The sequence below is a fragment of the Barbatula barbatula genome (genome assembly GCF_947034865.1).
Source record: "Barbatula barbatula genome assembly, chromosome: 16".
Taxonomy (NCBI): domain Eukaryota; kingdom Metazoa; phylum Chordata; class Actinopteri; order Cypriniformes; family Nemacheilidae; genus Barbatula; species Barbatula barbatula.
This window is the reverse complement of record NC_136779.1, coordinates 18,616,414-18,631,378: the sequence shown is the minus strand read 5'-3', so window position 1 is coordinate 18,631,378 and position 14,965 is coordinate 18,616,414. Positions and strand designations below refer to the sequence as shown.

At 43.0% G+C, this 14,965-nt stretch overlaps 1 protein-coding gene across 1 annotated transcript; it reads right to left on the bottom strand.

Annotated features, from left to right (window-relative positions):
* Positions 1–598: 598 nt before the first annotated feature.
* On the bottom strand, positions 599–1,699 carry neurod2 (neuronal differentiation 2; the record flags this gene model as incomplete). Its single annotated transcript, XM_079477097.1, has 1 exon — positions 599–1,699. One exon carries the CDS (start codon positions 1,697–1,699, stop codon positions 599–601), a length of 1,101 nt encoding a protein of 366 aa, XP_079333223.1.
* Positions 1,700–14,965: the final 13,266 nt, after the last annotated feature.

Here is a 14,965-nt window from a genome sequence, read left to right as displayed (position 1 = left end):
TCAGATCATATGTCACTATTGTTAAAGTAAATCGCTTTGGTTTGAAGCGTCTGCTAAATGAATAAATGCAAATTCAATGTTTTATCTTCAGATATATCAATAACTTTAAAAAAAAATAGAAACACTCCTAATTCACGATTTTAATGTAAGCCTATTTTAATTATATTTTGGAATAGGCTTATAGAAAAAAATATTATTTTAACAACATTATTATTTTGCTTTTTGCTATTTCAACTTTGTACAGATGCTCCTTTGTCCTGAATTGATTGAGCTATTCTTGAAATTTTTTTCTGACCAATTCTCAAAGAGAAATCGAAGCCTCTGGTGATTCTCGAACCATAGTCTTTATTAGTATTATTAATATAATATGTCTCCGACATACAATTGTGTCTTGTTACATATTTAAACGTTTGACCTGGTATAATATTTCGATAAAGCCGTTGAATTCATGTTAAAGCTGTCACATTTGAATCACTTAAGGTCCATGACGGAATTATAGTAAAATACAGATTACTGTCCCATACTGTTAAAACCGTATGAACCCATAACACCTGGATGTGATGAAGGTGTGTGTTTTTAGCCATTATCATAAAAACAGCTAATTGTGGAAGAATGTATTCAGTTCCTCGTATGCAGGCACCCTATCATGGTGCACACGCACATCATGAAACGGTGGAACGTTTTCTGAGTGCGCGCTACCGCTGCGCGCTCCCGATGGGCCGTAAGCAAGACTATGAGGAGCAGACGGACGTGAGCCATGAAGACTATTGTAATGCATAGAATAATGATAGCCTCTTTCGGTGTCTGGTGAGAGTGGTTCCTGTTGCCTCAAAGAAAAGTTGCCATTCACACAAACCGGAGGACTGTGATGGCCCTCATAATCTGGACTGTTGTATTCTGGGGACGCGCCCCCCGTGAACACAGCATCGTAGGTTGTACAAAAGGGGTGATTTCTCAGGCTGTGTGCATTGGATCCGGATTGACATTGCGTGCTAGATAGACGGGAGCATTGATATGGATATGCGTGCAGGGAGAACGAGGGGTTCGGTCCGTGAAAACGCGCTCCCTCTTGACATTGTTCAGTTAGAAAATTCCGTGAGTTAAGTTGCAGGCAGCCAGCCACCAGATTAGTCGTGGGTTGGGAGAGGCCTTTGCAAAGCGTCTGTACATAAGAAACCACGTCCGGTCTTTTCCCGTTCCGCAGGATTTCTGACAGCGCCCAAATGTAGTTTTTTGCCAGCCTTAGTGTTTCAATCTTAGAGAGTTTTTGGGTTTTTGAATAACACGGCACGACTTTGCGTAGATTGTCCAACGCCGAGTTCAGGTCGTGCATGCGCGTGCGCTCTCTTGAGTTCGCTTTTTGGCGACGTACTTTTGAGCGCTCCAATCTTGCCGGCGTCATCTTGCGTTTTTTTGGGCCGCGTTTTTTGGGCCTGTCTTCATCCCCCTCATCGCCACAATCATCTTCATCGACATCCTCCTCCTCCCCCTCCTCCTCATCCTCCCCTGCAATATCCGACTGAGCCAGACTGCCATCGTCTTTCACATAGCCCTCTCCCAGCTCCTCGTCTCCGAGGCGAGAACGCTCTTGTTCTTCGTCCTTGTTTTTTGAGTCCTCACTCCCGCTGTCATCCACCCAGCCTGCGAACTTCTGCATTTCCGGAAGCAAGGAATTGTCGTTGAATAATCTCGTTAACATGACGTTGGCACTGAAATACATACAACGAGTAAACACATTTATTCAAATATTATCAAACCGTGCTGTTAAATAGATGTATTGCACATTCGTGGCTTGAAATGTGAATCAACTTCAACAACGTCTCATGAACTATGAAATTTAACGCGCTCTGTCAGCATGCCACCATGTCCTGGCATAGCCTATACCGAAAGTCATATCCTAGACGATTTTACAAAGGGCAGAAACAAACTAACATCGTATGTGACTGTATGACTCATTTTATATCTTTATGCAAATGTTCAAAATAATGATCAAATAATTCTTACAGAGACTAACGTTTTTAATACACGGACAGATGTCGCCAGATGGTATAACTCGTAAATTCTCAATTTCTAGTTCTGTTTGGCTCTTCGCATGCAGCAGGTCATCGAACACGGTGCATCTCAGGGGGCGGTTTGAGCAGCAGGTCCCCCTCCGCCCTATCCTTTCACTCTTCTTTCTGGAGGCATTCCAGCACATCAAAAACAAGATGACATAAACAAAAGGTTTACCAACACACCCACAATGCCGAAAAACATTACACTTTCACAAATAATAAAAATGATCACTGCTGTAGTGAACTCGCATTTAGAGATCCCTAAAATATCCATATTCAGGTAGGCTACTGTCTGTCTCCCTCCCGTCACAATGTCTATTGTCATTTCGTTATAGATACCGTTGACAACTTTTTATTTCGAATTTAATTGAACTTGTTAGCTTATATAGAAAAATAATGAAATACTTGATAAAAACAATTAAAACAATGGTTTAAATAACGTTGAAACCCTGAAGGGAATGTGTCGCAAAAGCGCTTTCTGATGAATATGTGATTTATGATTGTTGTACATAAATTCTTGTTTAGAACGACATGTGCATATAAATTATATTATTGTTTATATATAATACTGTTGTTGCGACAATATAAATTATGTTAATATTGTCTTATGGTTACCATAACAAAAAATTCGTAGCTATAGCCTTTCATGCCGTGGTTCAACTGTTTCTCCTCAGCAACACATTGTGCTTAACAAAGAGCACAATCTACTCATCATTCTAACGTCAATAATTGACCAAAATGTTAAGAAAAATATGTCTACAAATAAAGAGTCACAATGAGCTGCCGTTGATAAAGTAACATTTGCTTTTCAGCGAAACGAATCGGACATTTAGCTTACAACGTTATTGATTTAATTAAAATGTACAGTGAATGAAGGGGTAATGGATGGTGAAAATCTATATCTAGTTTATAAATAAAACAATTTAGAGCATCAGTCTCCGACAATTCTTTATGTAAATAATTCGAATTGTTATATATATTCTGTCGCGTTGGAAAAACTGACCTCGTTTATGGTGCTCCGCGGGTGAGAGCGCAAACATCTACATAATCTTTGCCTTCAAATTCTTTACGGTCTGGCTGGAGTAGAGGCACGGTTTGTCTGTGTGATCCGCTACGTGTTATCCCTTTCCGGACTGCAGAGAGGCAGTGTGGCATCGCTAGCAGGCAGGGTTGCATACCTGCTCTGATGCCAGGCCATATGGTGGGTACGTCACTGGCAGGAGCCATCACATGAGAGCGGGTGATTGACACGCGCCCGCATTCGTAGAGATTGCCTTCCCGGGGGAAGAGGAGTCCGCCATCTGTCGTTGCCGCTGCACACGCACCTCACTAGTGAAACACGCTTACATTAACTATAGATACAAGAGCACACAGACATTCTCTGCTGCACATAGGGTGAGGGAATGTCGTGAAGGAACAAAACGACTTTTTGAAAATAGTAACTTGCTATACGTATTTTTAATGGAAGTATAAATTAGTCAATTTATGCTAGTTTGCGGAAATCACTTATATATAACTCTTTTGTTGAGAAACGTTTTAGGCTATTGTTAGATGCCCAATATGCGTTTTAAATGGTAGTCTCAACCTTTATTCATTTATTTGAATTTGTGAAGTCCTCTGTAAACTAATACCGTACCGCAAAGCTCATCCACAAACTCAGTCTATAAAGCCATTACTGTTTTCTGTCCTGTTTGGACAGTTTTGGCCTTTTAGATATACAGTTTAAAATCAGCTGAAAAATTGGTCAAGTAGGACATCTGGTGGCAACGCGCTGCAACAACATAGAGGGCGATCTTGAAAAAAATATTTGTTGACTGTGAGGGGGCGCAACTTTTAAGTACCTTTGTCAAATGGTGCTATGTAAAAGCATCAGAGGTGTTATAGAACCATTTATTGGTAAAAAAAATTGCAATGTAGACTGTGACAAGGTTATTTTATTGCATCTTTAGAGATAGCCCTAAAGATAGAACTATAGAACTATCTTTAGGGTTAATGTTTTTGACCTTAATTAAAAATATAACCAAAGGAAGCTTACATAACCACAGTAGAATACGTTTGAAATACAATTATATAATAGAATAGTTTGATTATGAAATAAAAACAGATTTTATATAATTAAATGATATTATTATATACTAAAATTAACAAACTGACATTAAAACATACATTTTTAATGCCTTGTCAATTTGTGGTTAAGTCGTCAAATAAACAAACTGGTATTAAACCATTAACCAACAGGTAAGGTTCATTAGGGAAAAACAACTTCATAATATGGTAAAGTCACAATTAATTATTGCTGGTGTTAGCTTTGCTGAATCCTGTAAGTTGGAAAAATGTTTAACACATACGGAGTAACTGCGAATACAATTATTGTCTCATTGAGTCAACAGAAGTCAAAGCTAAGGAAAATGTACGGAATCTAAAGGATAATGTACAGTCAAGTATACTTATTAACTCAAGCCTACTTATTGAGCAGTAACAGTATACTTATATAAAATGAATCCTGGTCTATGCATTTCCAGTTCGTGCCCTGTTCTGTGCATTTCCCTGCAAGCACCAAACACAGTCACACACAAAACTTTCAACTTTCAACTTACAACTTCAAATGCGGATCAATAGCTATCAATAATTGAATATACACTTACCTAAAGGATTATTAGGAACACCATACTAATACTGTGTTTGACCCCCTTTCGCCTTCAGAACTGCCTTAATTCTACGTGACATTGATTCAAAAAGGTGCTGAAAGCATTCTTTAGAAATGTTGGCCCATATTGATAGGATAGCATCTTGCAGTTTATGGAGATTTTTGGGATGCGCATCCAGGGCACAAAGCTCCCGTTCCACCACATCCCAAAGATGCTCTATTGGGTTGAGATCTGGTGACTGTGGGCACCATTTTAGTACAGTGAACTCATTGTCATGTTCAAGAAACCAATTTGAAATGATTCCAGCTTTGTGACATGGTGCATTATCCTGCTGGAAGTAGCCATCAGATGATGGGTACATGGTGGTCATAAAGGGATAGACATAGTCAGAAACAATGCTCAGGTAGGCTGTGGCATTTAAACGATGCCCAATTGGCACTAAGGGGCCTAAAGTGTGCCTAGAAAACCCCCACACCATTACACCACCACCACCAGCCTGCACAGTGGTAACAAGGCATGATGGATCCATGTTCTCATTCTGTTTACGCCAAATTCTGACTCTACCATCTGAATGTCTCAACAGAAATCGAGACTCATCAGACCAGGCAACATTTTTCCAGTCTTCAACTGTATAATTTTGGTGAGCTTGTGCAAATTGTAGCCTTTTTTTCTATTTGTAGCGGAGATGAGTGGTACCCAGTGGGGTCTCTGCTGTTGTAGCCCATTTGCCTCGAGGTTGTGCGTGTTGTGGCTTCACAAATGCTTTGCTGCATACCTCGGTCGTAACGAGTGGATATTTCAGTTAAAGTTGCACTTCTATCAGCTTGAATAAGTCGGCCCATTCTCCTCTGACCTCTAGCATCAACAAGGCACTTTCGCCGACAGGACTGCCGCATACTGGATGTTTTTCCCTTTTCACACCATTCTTTGTAAACCCTAGAAATGGTTGTGCGTGAAAATCCCAGTAACTGAGCAGATTGTGAAATACTCAGACCGGCCCATCTGGCACCAAAAACCATGCCACGCTCAAAATTGCTTAAATCACCTTTCTTTCCCATTCTGACATTCAGTTTAGAGTTCAGGAGATTGTCTTGACCAGGACCACACCCCTAAATGCATTGAAGCAACTGCCATGTGATTGGTTGATTAGATAATTGCATTAATGAGAAATTGAACAGGTGTTCCTAATAATCCTTTAGGTGAGTGTAAATTCACAGTCCTGGTTAAACATTTTACGTTGTTGATGAAAGTGTGAAGAAAAAGAACACAAAAGTGTGAAGAAAAGGTTTTCTTTAAGACCCTTAAATTAGTTTAACATGGTCAGCATTTAACAGGAGCTCAGAGAGATCTTCCACATCTGATGCCAGAAGATGGCTGTCCAATCTAATGAAAAAAAGTTTGTCCTCATCCCTCTGTGATGTCTGCACGCTATGGGACGGTCTACCACCGCCCATCGGGGATGAGTCAGGTGAACGTGCTGGGGTATGGGTGGTCCGCGAAGCCGAAGCTGACAGAGCAACATCCATAGGTACCCCCAAATCCCCCCCCGCTGCTCGCCAAAGCGGTCAACCTCGCCTGGGAAGCAGATGGGGTGGCGGCAACTTTCACCATAATGTCGCCAGCCGTGACCACAACACCTAGATCGTCATGTTCTCAGAACATGCCGGATCAAGGAAACCTGCTTCAGCATGCTTGCCAAGCATGTGACGCAGGTATCATGACCGTCTGACTCAGGGATGAACCTGTCACACCCAAGGATACAGCTGCGTGACATGCTCGCAGCTGTGCGAAATTTGCTCTTATAGGTCTGCAGCTCGCTGCCGAAATGCCCAGGGGAAGTCAGCTCAGAAGGGAGAAGTCCGCTTCTCCGCGTTGTATATCCATCTGATTGAAGTGAGTCTCAGAGACAATTTCGCTTCTCACCATGTTCTGAAGAACCAAGGATGAATGAATGACCATCTTCCTTTTATACCCGTATGTACGGGGCAGAGACTGGCGTGCGTAGGCAATTCGCCAAGCCCATTGGCGTTTTAAAATTCTTCTCGGAGATGATAAGTTCTGAAGATCAAACCCCAGTCAGTCTCTCAACACAGTCTCTCAACATAAAAGCATGCATATAACCCTTATTTTACCCCATTGTGGGTTTTTGTTTTGTATTTTGATTAAAAATCCTTTGTTACATTTTTTGTTGCTGAGCTCAGCGGTGTGTTGTTGTTTTCTCAGAATGTACCAAATTGTTGATTGGGCCGCTCTGAATGTTCTTGGCATCTTTCGGATGGATTTGTTATGTTTATGAAATCTAAATATGTATCTACAGGTGCTGGTCATATAATTAGCATATCATCAAAACGTTTATTTATTTCACTAATTCCATTCAAAAAGTGAAACCTGTATATTATATTTATTAATTGCAAACAGACTGATATATTTCAAATGTTGATTTCTTTTAATTTTGATGATTATAACTGACAACTAAGGAAAATCCCAAATTCAGTATCTCAGAAACTTTGAATATTGTGAAAAGGTTAAATATTGAAGAAACATTGTGCAACACTCTAATCAGCTTATTAACTCAAAACATCTGCAAAGCCTTTAAATGGTCTCTCAGTCTAGTTCTGTAGGCTACACAATGGGGAAGACTGCTGACTTGACAGTTGTCCAAAAGAGGACCATTGACACCATGCCCAAGGAGGGCAAGACACAAAAGGTAATTGCAAAAGAGGCTTGCTGTTTACAGAGCTCTGTGTCCAAGCACATTAATAAAGAGGCGAAGGGAAGGAAAAGATGTGGTAAAAAAAGGGTACGAGCAATGGGGATAACCGCACCCTGGAGAGGATTGTGAAACAAAACCCATTCAAAAATGTGGGGGAGATTCACAAAGAGTGGACTACAGCTGGAGTCAGTGCTCACTACGCACAATAGATTTCTAAAAATCCTTTCTTTGTTTTGGTCTTAAGTAATATTCTAATTTTCTGAGATACTGAATTTGAGATTTTCCTTAGTTGTCAGTTATAATCATCAAAATTAAAAGAAATGAATATTTGTCTGTTTGTAATGAATATATATAATATACAAGTTTCACTTTTTTAATGGAAATTGTGAAATAAATAAACTTTTTGATGATATTCTAATTATATGACCAGCACCTGTATGTAGTTCAGGCATGAAACTCCAAATGAATCGCTAATTGGCTCATTCAAATGTGTCCCGAGCCAATCAGAAATATGTCCCAATTTACTTAACCATATATAGCATTCTAACTCCGCTCAGCTTGCCGTGCGATCATTAAAACCTATTTTATATTTTTCCTTTTTCTACCATTAATCTACCATTCTGGAATCATGTCTCCCCAGGACGTAGATGAGGTATTTTCCCAGGCTGATCAAGTCTCTGGCCTCGATTCTGATATGGAGAATCCAAACTCTCCACCTGCCAAAATGGTTCAACAAGTTAACACGCTGAAGCGTCCGGTTAGCACAAAGGCAGATTTTCATTAATGAATGGCCAGTGCATAAGATATTGGAATACCTGTTCAACCATAACATTTCTCCCAAAACTGGCTTTTCCCACCAAGAACTTTTCGTATTGTAACAGATTTTGTAATCCTGTGTCCATTCGCATTGTGTGTGTGTGCAATACCGTTTTTTTCCCTCAGGGCTCGCCGTAGTTGTTGGGGCAGGCATGCGCACAGAGAACTATGAGTGTGGTGGCATTACATGTGCAATCTCCTAATAAACAAGAAGAGTTATATACCAGACCCAAAGCATCTGTTTCTAATTTTATTTAACGCAAAGTCTAAGGTGAACCTACACAAACGCGCGGTTACATGGGTGGCAGTGGGTTTTAAAAAATAAATTGTATTTGAGTGAAAGTGGCGTGACGGGTGTTTAATTAGTTAGTTTAGCTCTAAAAGTTTTAGAAAGTGAGGGTGCGCGTGGTCAAAGCTTCAAGGATGTGGTGCAAAGAGGAGTTTGATTTCCACCCGAGATGGGATGGTGACAAAAATAGCAGACACATTAGGATTGAGCTGCCGCCGCCGTTCTCCGGTGATGAGAGGCAGAGTTTTCTATGCTGGCCGTGTCAGTTCGAGGTCGCGGTCAGAGCACTCACGGAGGATGACAACGTGTTTCATACAGGTACGAGTTGGCTACCAACACGTCTGAGCAACACAGCGTTTCTGCTGTGGGACAGCCTTCCTGGTGCCGTTCAGGGAGATTACACAGCTGCGAAAGAGAAACTCAAAGAGGCATTCGGGGAAAGACAGTTTATGGATCGCTTCAGAGCCAGCCTTTCGGCCCGCCCTCGAGCTCCGCGGAAAGTTTGGAGGTGTGTGCGGTAGAGGAAGCCGCCACAATAGAGAGTCGATAAAGACTGATTATATGCTGTTAATGCTGCTCACAGTATTAGTGAGGAAGGGGCAGTGGCTGCTGTTCGCTCTGTAAAGGATAATGTTGGACTTTACAGAGCAATAGATAAATTAAAGAGATAAGAATGGATGTTTGGGAGAGGAGAACCAAATATTGAGAGCCAAAGCGTGTTCTAGAGCAATGGAGGAGTGTGACTCGCAGTCTTATGGAATGTGTCGGTGCTGCTGTTGTGGCCGTGGATGTCAGTCACTCTTTGACCATGCACGGAGAGGCCGTTCAATTTCCAAAATGACTGATGAAGTCACAAACACCAACACAGACCTGCACGTGTCTTATGTGAGAGGAGTAATTGAAGGCGTGGAGGTTCAAATGCTAGTAGATTCTGGTTCCAGTGTGTCGCTCATTAGTGCAGACTTTCGCATGTCAATTCCAGCACTACGCATTCACCCAAAAATGATTATGTGGCGGCTCGAGCCATGAGCGGACAGATTCTGGATGCGCTTGGCACCTTGACAATAACATTTCAGAGTCGTGGCAGCATGTATTTCACGTGTTGAGAGAAAGCACACAGTCTGTGTTGTTGGGGTGGGACTTCCTGTTGAAAAATCACGCCTTGTTAGAACTCAACCGAGCTAAGTTATAACTCTGGGACATCACAGTTCCTCTCCTAACTAACAAAATCTTTGTTCCACTTTGCTGCAATGTGTCCCTGGCGACCACAATGACCTTACCGCCCCTCAGTGAGTCAGTTGTGCCAGTTAGGGTGAGGATACCTTTATGTGACTCAGTGGTCTACCTGCTTTGATGGCTATTTGGAAGTTAATGTGGCGGATTCTTCTAGCTTAGTGGTGGCTCACACAGTAACCACTGTTCACGATGGACTGACGAAAACTCAGGTCTTGAACCCTACTGAATACAAAATTTTACTGAAAGAAGGTACGCACCTGGGTGAGTTTAATTCTGTGGATGACACTAGCATTCAGCTGCTTCCTGCCCAAGTTGATGTGGCTGCAACAACTGCATCGGGAATCGTCCCCCCTGTATCGTTGGAAAAGTCCCCTATTTCTGAAAAAGCGGAACTGTCAGCATTGCTGCTGGAATACAAAGATATCTTTAGCTCCTCTGAGCAAAATACAGGCAAATGCAACTTAATTAAACATAACATCAAAACTGGAGAGCAGACTCCTATCAAGCAATGTGCATATCGGGTATCTCCTGAAAAACGTGCTGAAATAGAGAGACAAGTGGCTAGTCTGCTGCAAGAGGGTATCATTGAGGAGAGCTGCAGCCCTTGGGCATTGCCAGTGGGCTTGGTCAAAAAGAAATGTGGTGCGTGGCGATTGTTTATCGATTATAGACGCTTGAACAGTGTTACTGTGAAAGATTCTCACCCCTACCCCGCATGGACGATACTCTGGATGTATTGTCAGTCGCTGTGTGGTTCAGCACACTGGATTTTTCTAATGGCTACTGGCAGGTGGAAGTCACCGAAGACGGCAGAGAAAAGACGGCATTCACAACGGGACAGGGGCTCTATCAGTGGCGATCCATGCCAATGGGCCTCTCTAATTCCCCTGCAACATTCCAACGTCTAATGGAGCTAGTCCTGAGGGGGCTCCCATGGCACGTCTGCATGGTATATCTTGACAATATTTTAATTTACAGCAAATCATTCGAGGAACACCTGTCTCTCCTAACGGAAGAGTTTTCAAGAATTCAGTCTGCCGGATTGAGACTGAACCCAAAAAAATGCGACCTTGCCAGAGATCATGTTGTTTTCCTGGGCCATGTTATTTCTCGAAAGGGACTTCAGCCTGATCCCCAGAACACAGAGAAGGCTTTAAATTGGCCAGTACCCCAATCTCCATCAAAGGTCATTTGTGGGACTATGTTCCTATTACAGACGTTTTGTCAGAGACTTCTCTAAGCACGCAACTCCATTGAACCAACTTGTTGGGAAGAATGTTCCCTTTGTTTGGACTCCTGAATGTGACCAGTCTTTCAACTTCCTGAAAATGTTGTTGTCATCTGAGCCTGTAGTGATACTGCCTGACTTTCATTTGCCGTTCAAAATCTTCACTGATGCATCCAACGTGGCCGTTGGTGAAGCGCTGGTCCAGGAAAGGGACGGCCTTGAACATGTGGTTGATATGCCAGCCGGCCATTGTGTGAACTGTGAGAGAGTTCCGACACTACATCAGACTTGCTTCTTTCACTATTATCACAGACCACCGACCCCTGTTAGCTCTGCGGCGTATGTCTATTGAAGATGACACGACAGGAAGAAAAGGGCGATGGATTATGGAGCTCGATCCACTGAATTGGGTCATTGTGCACAAGGAGGGGAATCAGCATAAGAATGCATATGGGAGCGAGCAAGAAATTTCAGCTACTGGCCTTCTATGTGCAGGGACATCAGAACGTGATGTGAGCAATGCAAGGCATGCCAGACTTGTTGTGGTCCAGTTCCATCCCACCATTTGAGAGGGTGGCTATGGACATTATAGAGCTGCCTATAACCTCCAAAGGTAATCGTTATGTGCTGGTTGTGGAGGACTACTTTACTAAATTTGACAATTTGTATGTATTGCCGAATCAGACCACACAGAATGTTGCACACTGCCTGTTTGAGGACTATGTTCTTATTGACGGTGTTCCAGAGACTTTGCACTCAGACCAAGGTCGCCATTTTGAGGCGCAGGTGATCCAGAGCCTTTGCCACTTGATGAAAATCAACAATACACATACCACTCCCTACAACCCAAAATCTGATGGTATCGTTGAACGCTTCAATATAACACGTCACCAGCCATATGCTGTGGGTGCTATGGTGTGGCTGAACAATCCTGTGGAAAGTCGCATTAAACTGGCACCCCATTGGAAGGGACCGTACAAAATTGTAAAGGTTATGGTTTTGAGTAGTGAACAGGGACTAAAGTATCAGATTGTCAATTCCTTGGACCCTGAGTAGCGAGCGCAGGTAGTGCAAGCCAACCTCCCCCTCCACTAGAGCCAAGATAAAGAATACTTCTGTACCTACCACTACTACTTCAGCAAAAAAATCTTGCAGTGATCTATCAGATGGCAACGATCATGTTCTTTCTGTATTTTTTCGACATCAGGTTAAATCCCTCCTCTATTTACGTTTGCAAAAATCTTATGTCAGCCCTGAAAGAACCCGAGATAGTGGACAAAATAATTCAGAAAGAATTGGATAAAGGCTACACAATCGGTCCTTTCAATAAATCTCCCTTTCCTATATTTTGTATAAATCCTTTTGGTATCGCAATATAAAAATATTCAGAGAAGAAAGATTAATCATTGTCTTGTCCTCCCCTCATAATTCTTCAATGCCTAGTATTAATAGCTTAATTACCGTAGACACTTTTTCACTTTCTTATGCTACTATAAACCACTCCCTTTAATTTATTAAAACAGCACGTGAAGGCACCAATGGCACCTTTTCGGGCATCAGATGCATATCAAAAATCTATTTTCCAATACGTCTAACATTCGATTGCCGTAGTAGCCCCAAAATTAACGGGGTACCTTGGTCCGTCTGGGTCTCGGAAGGGATTCCCACCCTGCTGAATAACAGGAACATCTCCTTAGCAATCGCCTTGGTCGTAGCCTTTCGGAGAGGGAGGGCTTCCGGATATCGGGTTGCGTAATCGACGACTAACAAGATGTGTTCATGACCGCAAGCAGACTTCGGCAGGGGCCCTGCCAGGTCCAGGCCAATGTGCGAGAAGGGTATTATGGGGAGTGGGATCAGGGGGCCAGCTCGACGGACTCCGAGGGAGGTGGGGTTCCTCATGCTTACCGGGTTTCTGAACTGGCGAGATAGGGCGCGCAGCAGGTGGCTACTTGACTGGCTGTGGATCCCTCTGTCAGGAGCGACAGATGGGCTAGCCTCGAAAGCTGGGCGCCTGCATCCGAACAGGAAGTTGATCGTTGTACACCCACTGATGGAAGTGTTGTGCTGCAGCTACCGGTGATAACCCAATCCGGGCGGGGATTTCAGCCTTTCGTAGTCATCCTGGTGCGGGGCTTGGAGTGCGAAGTAGGCCCTCTGTGTCTCGCCCGTCAAGAAGGGAGCCAGTAGCCATGCCCAATCGCCTTCGTCCCAGGCCTCCGTAGTGGCGACTACCTCAAAGGTGTGGAGGTAGGCATCAATGTCGTCCAACTCGGTCAGCTTGGTGAGGTGGAGGTGTGCCGTGGCGCGGTCATTGGGGAGAGGGACTCCACCTGCGGTGGCTTGCGTGGTCTCAAACTGGTGTTCCAGTCGCTCTATCGAGTGAGCTGTGGCGGCGAATTATTTCTTCCATGTCGGTCAGCCGTCGGGAAAGAACAGAGAGCGAGAGAGAGCGATTTCCCAAGGACAAAAGACAGACTGTATTAGTAACTGTCGTCTAAATATGCCCGCATTCTCCACCACTGTGGCAGGCAGAAAACGAGACAGACACAGTACTTTAAGAATAAGCCCCGGATGGTGATTTATTGGTGAGGCAGAATTGGTGACTCCTGGTGAGAAGGGCTGTGGGGAAGATGGCTAGTCTTCGATCCTGCGTCGCGGGGTGCTCGTGCCTCGGAAGTGGAAGACATGACAATGCAGTGGAAAGTGAGGGGTGCCTGTGGATTGTCACTTGCTGGTCTCTATAGAAGGGAAAAACCACACATTAGTCATAAGACTCTCTGCGGAGAAAAAGCTGGGATCTAAAGTGAGAGGTTGGTGAGGCTCCAGATACATAATGGAGCAGTAATTAAAAGACTGAGTAGTTAAAACACGAGACCAGCATGCTTCAGTAGATGTAATAAACAGTCGGAGAGGGCAGAAGAACAGTGAACAACACGGTATATGATCTGAAAAAGGAGCATTACTGGTCTCAATATCAGGGACAGACAAGCCATAGGTCAAAACCAAGTCTAAAGTATGACCAAGGCAGTAAGTGTGGCATTTTACTAATTGCAAGGTCAGTTCCCATAAGTCATCGCACGTCCATCCAAGTTCGTTCTTCTGAGGCTGCCTAGCAAAACTCTGGTCTCTGTGAGAACACAAATCCGGTGTTATGAATTGATAAACGGCCACACTGTTCTCTCTACACTGGTCGCCCCTCGCTTCATTTTTGGCAGGCCTTTCATAATAAGAGTCCACAAAGGTCACAATTGGCAACTAAAAAATTCTACAAAAACAATTAAAATAAACAGAAACAAATGTAGAACCACAAAATAACATTTTGTGTTGGAATAAACTAAAAGTGAGCAAGGCCTATTTTTTCAGCCTCTGTCACAGCACCTTATCCACCCAATCCCCCACTCCACAAAAAAAGGTAAAACCGAAATCGGTCCGTGGTGTAGGTTTATGGATCCCTGGGCTAGACTTATATGGGGAGGAGCATGCAACAGGTAAATATACAGTGCATATGTACAGTTTGGACCATTTACTGTGGCTGCATTAAGAGAAAATCCTTCCTTGGTGTGTGATGATTGTTTCTCTAATGGTCTTTGGTTTATTGTGGTGCTACCTGCCAGATTACTTTGTTTTTGTCATGATTCTGCAGCATCATGTCATGTTTCTCTAGGTTTAGTGGCATGATCATGACAGAGTCTCATGTCTTGTGTGGAGAGAGGCAGTTATGGCCTTCCATACACTCTCTCCGGTCTCGTCTCTGTTCCCATCCTCTCGTTATTTATTCATGCCCTACACCTGTTCCCTTCTTGATTTGGTCCCTTATGTCTTCTGTCTTGTGCTGGTTCATTGTGGTTTTGTGGTGAGTTCATGTGTTTGTCAGTTTAGTCATGTGTAGTTCATGTTAATAGTTAATTTTAGTCTTATTTAAGTGTAGTTAGTATTAGTCCTGTCATGTCATGTTATTGTCTCCATGTTTTGTTCTGT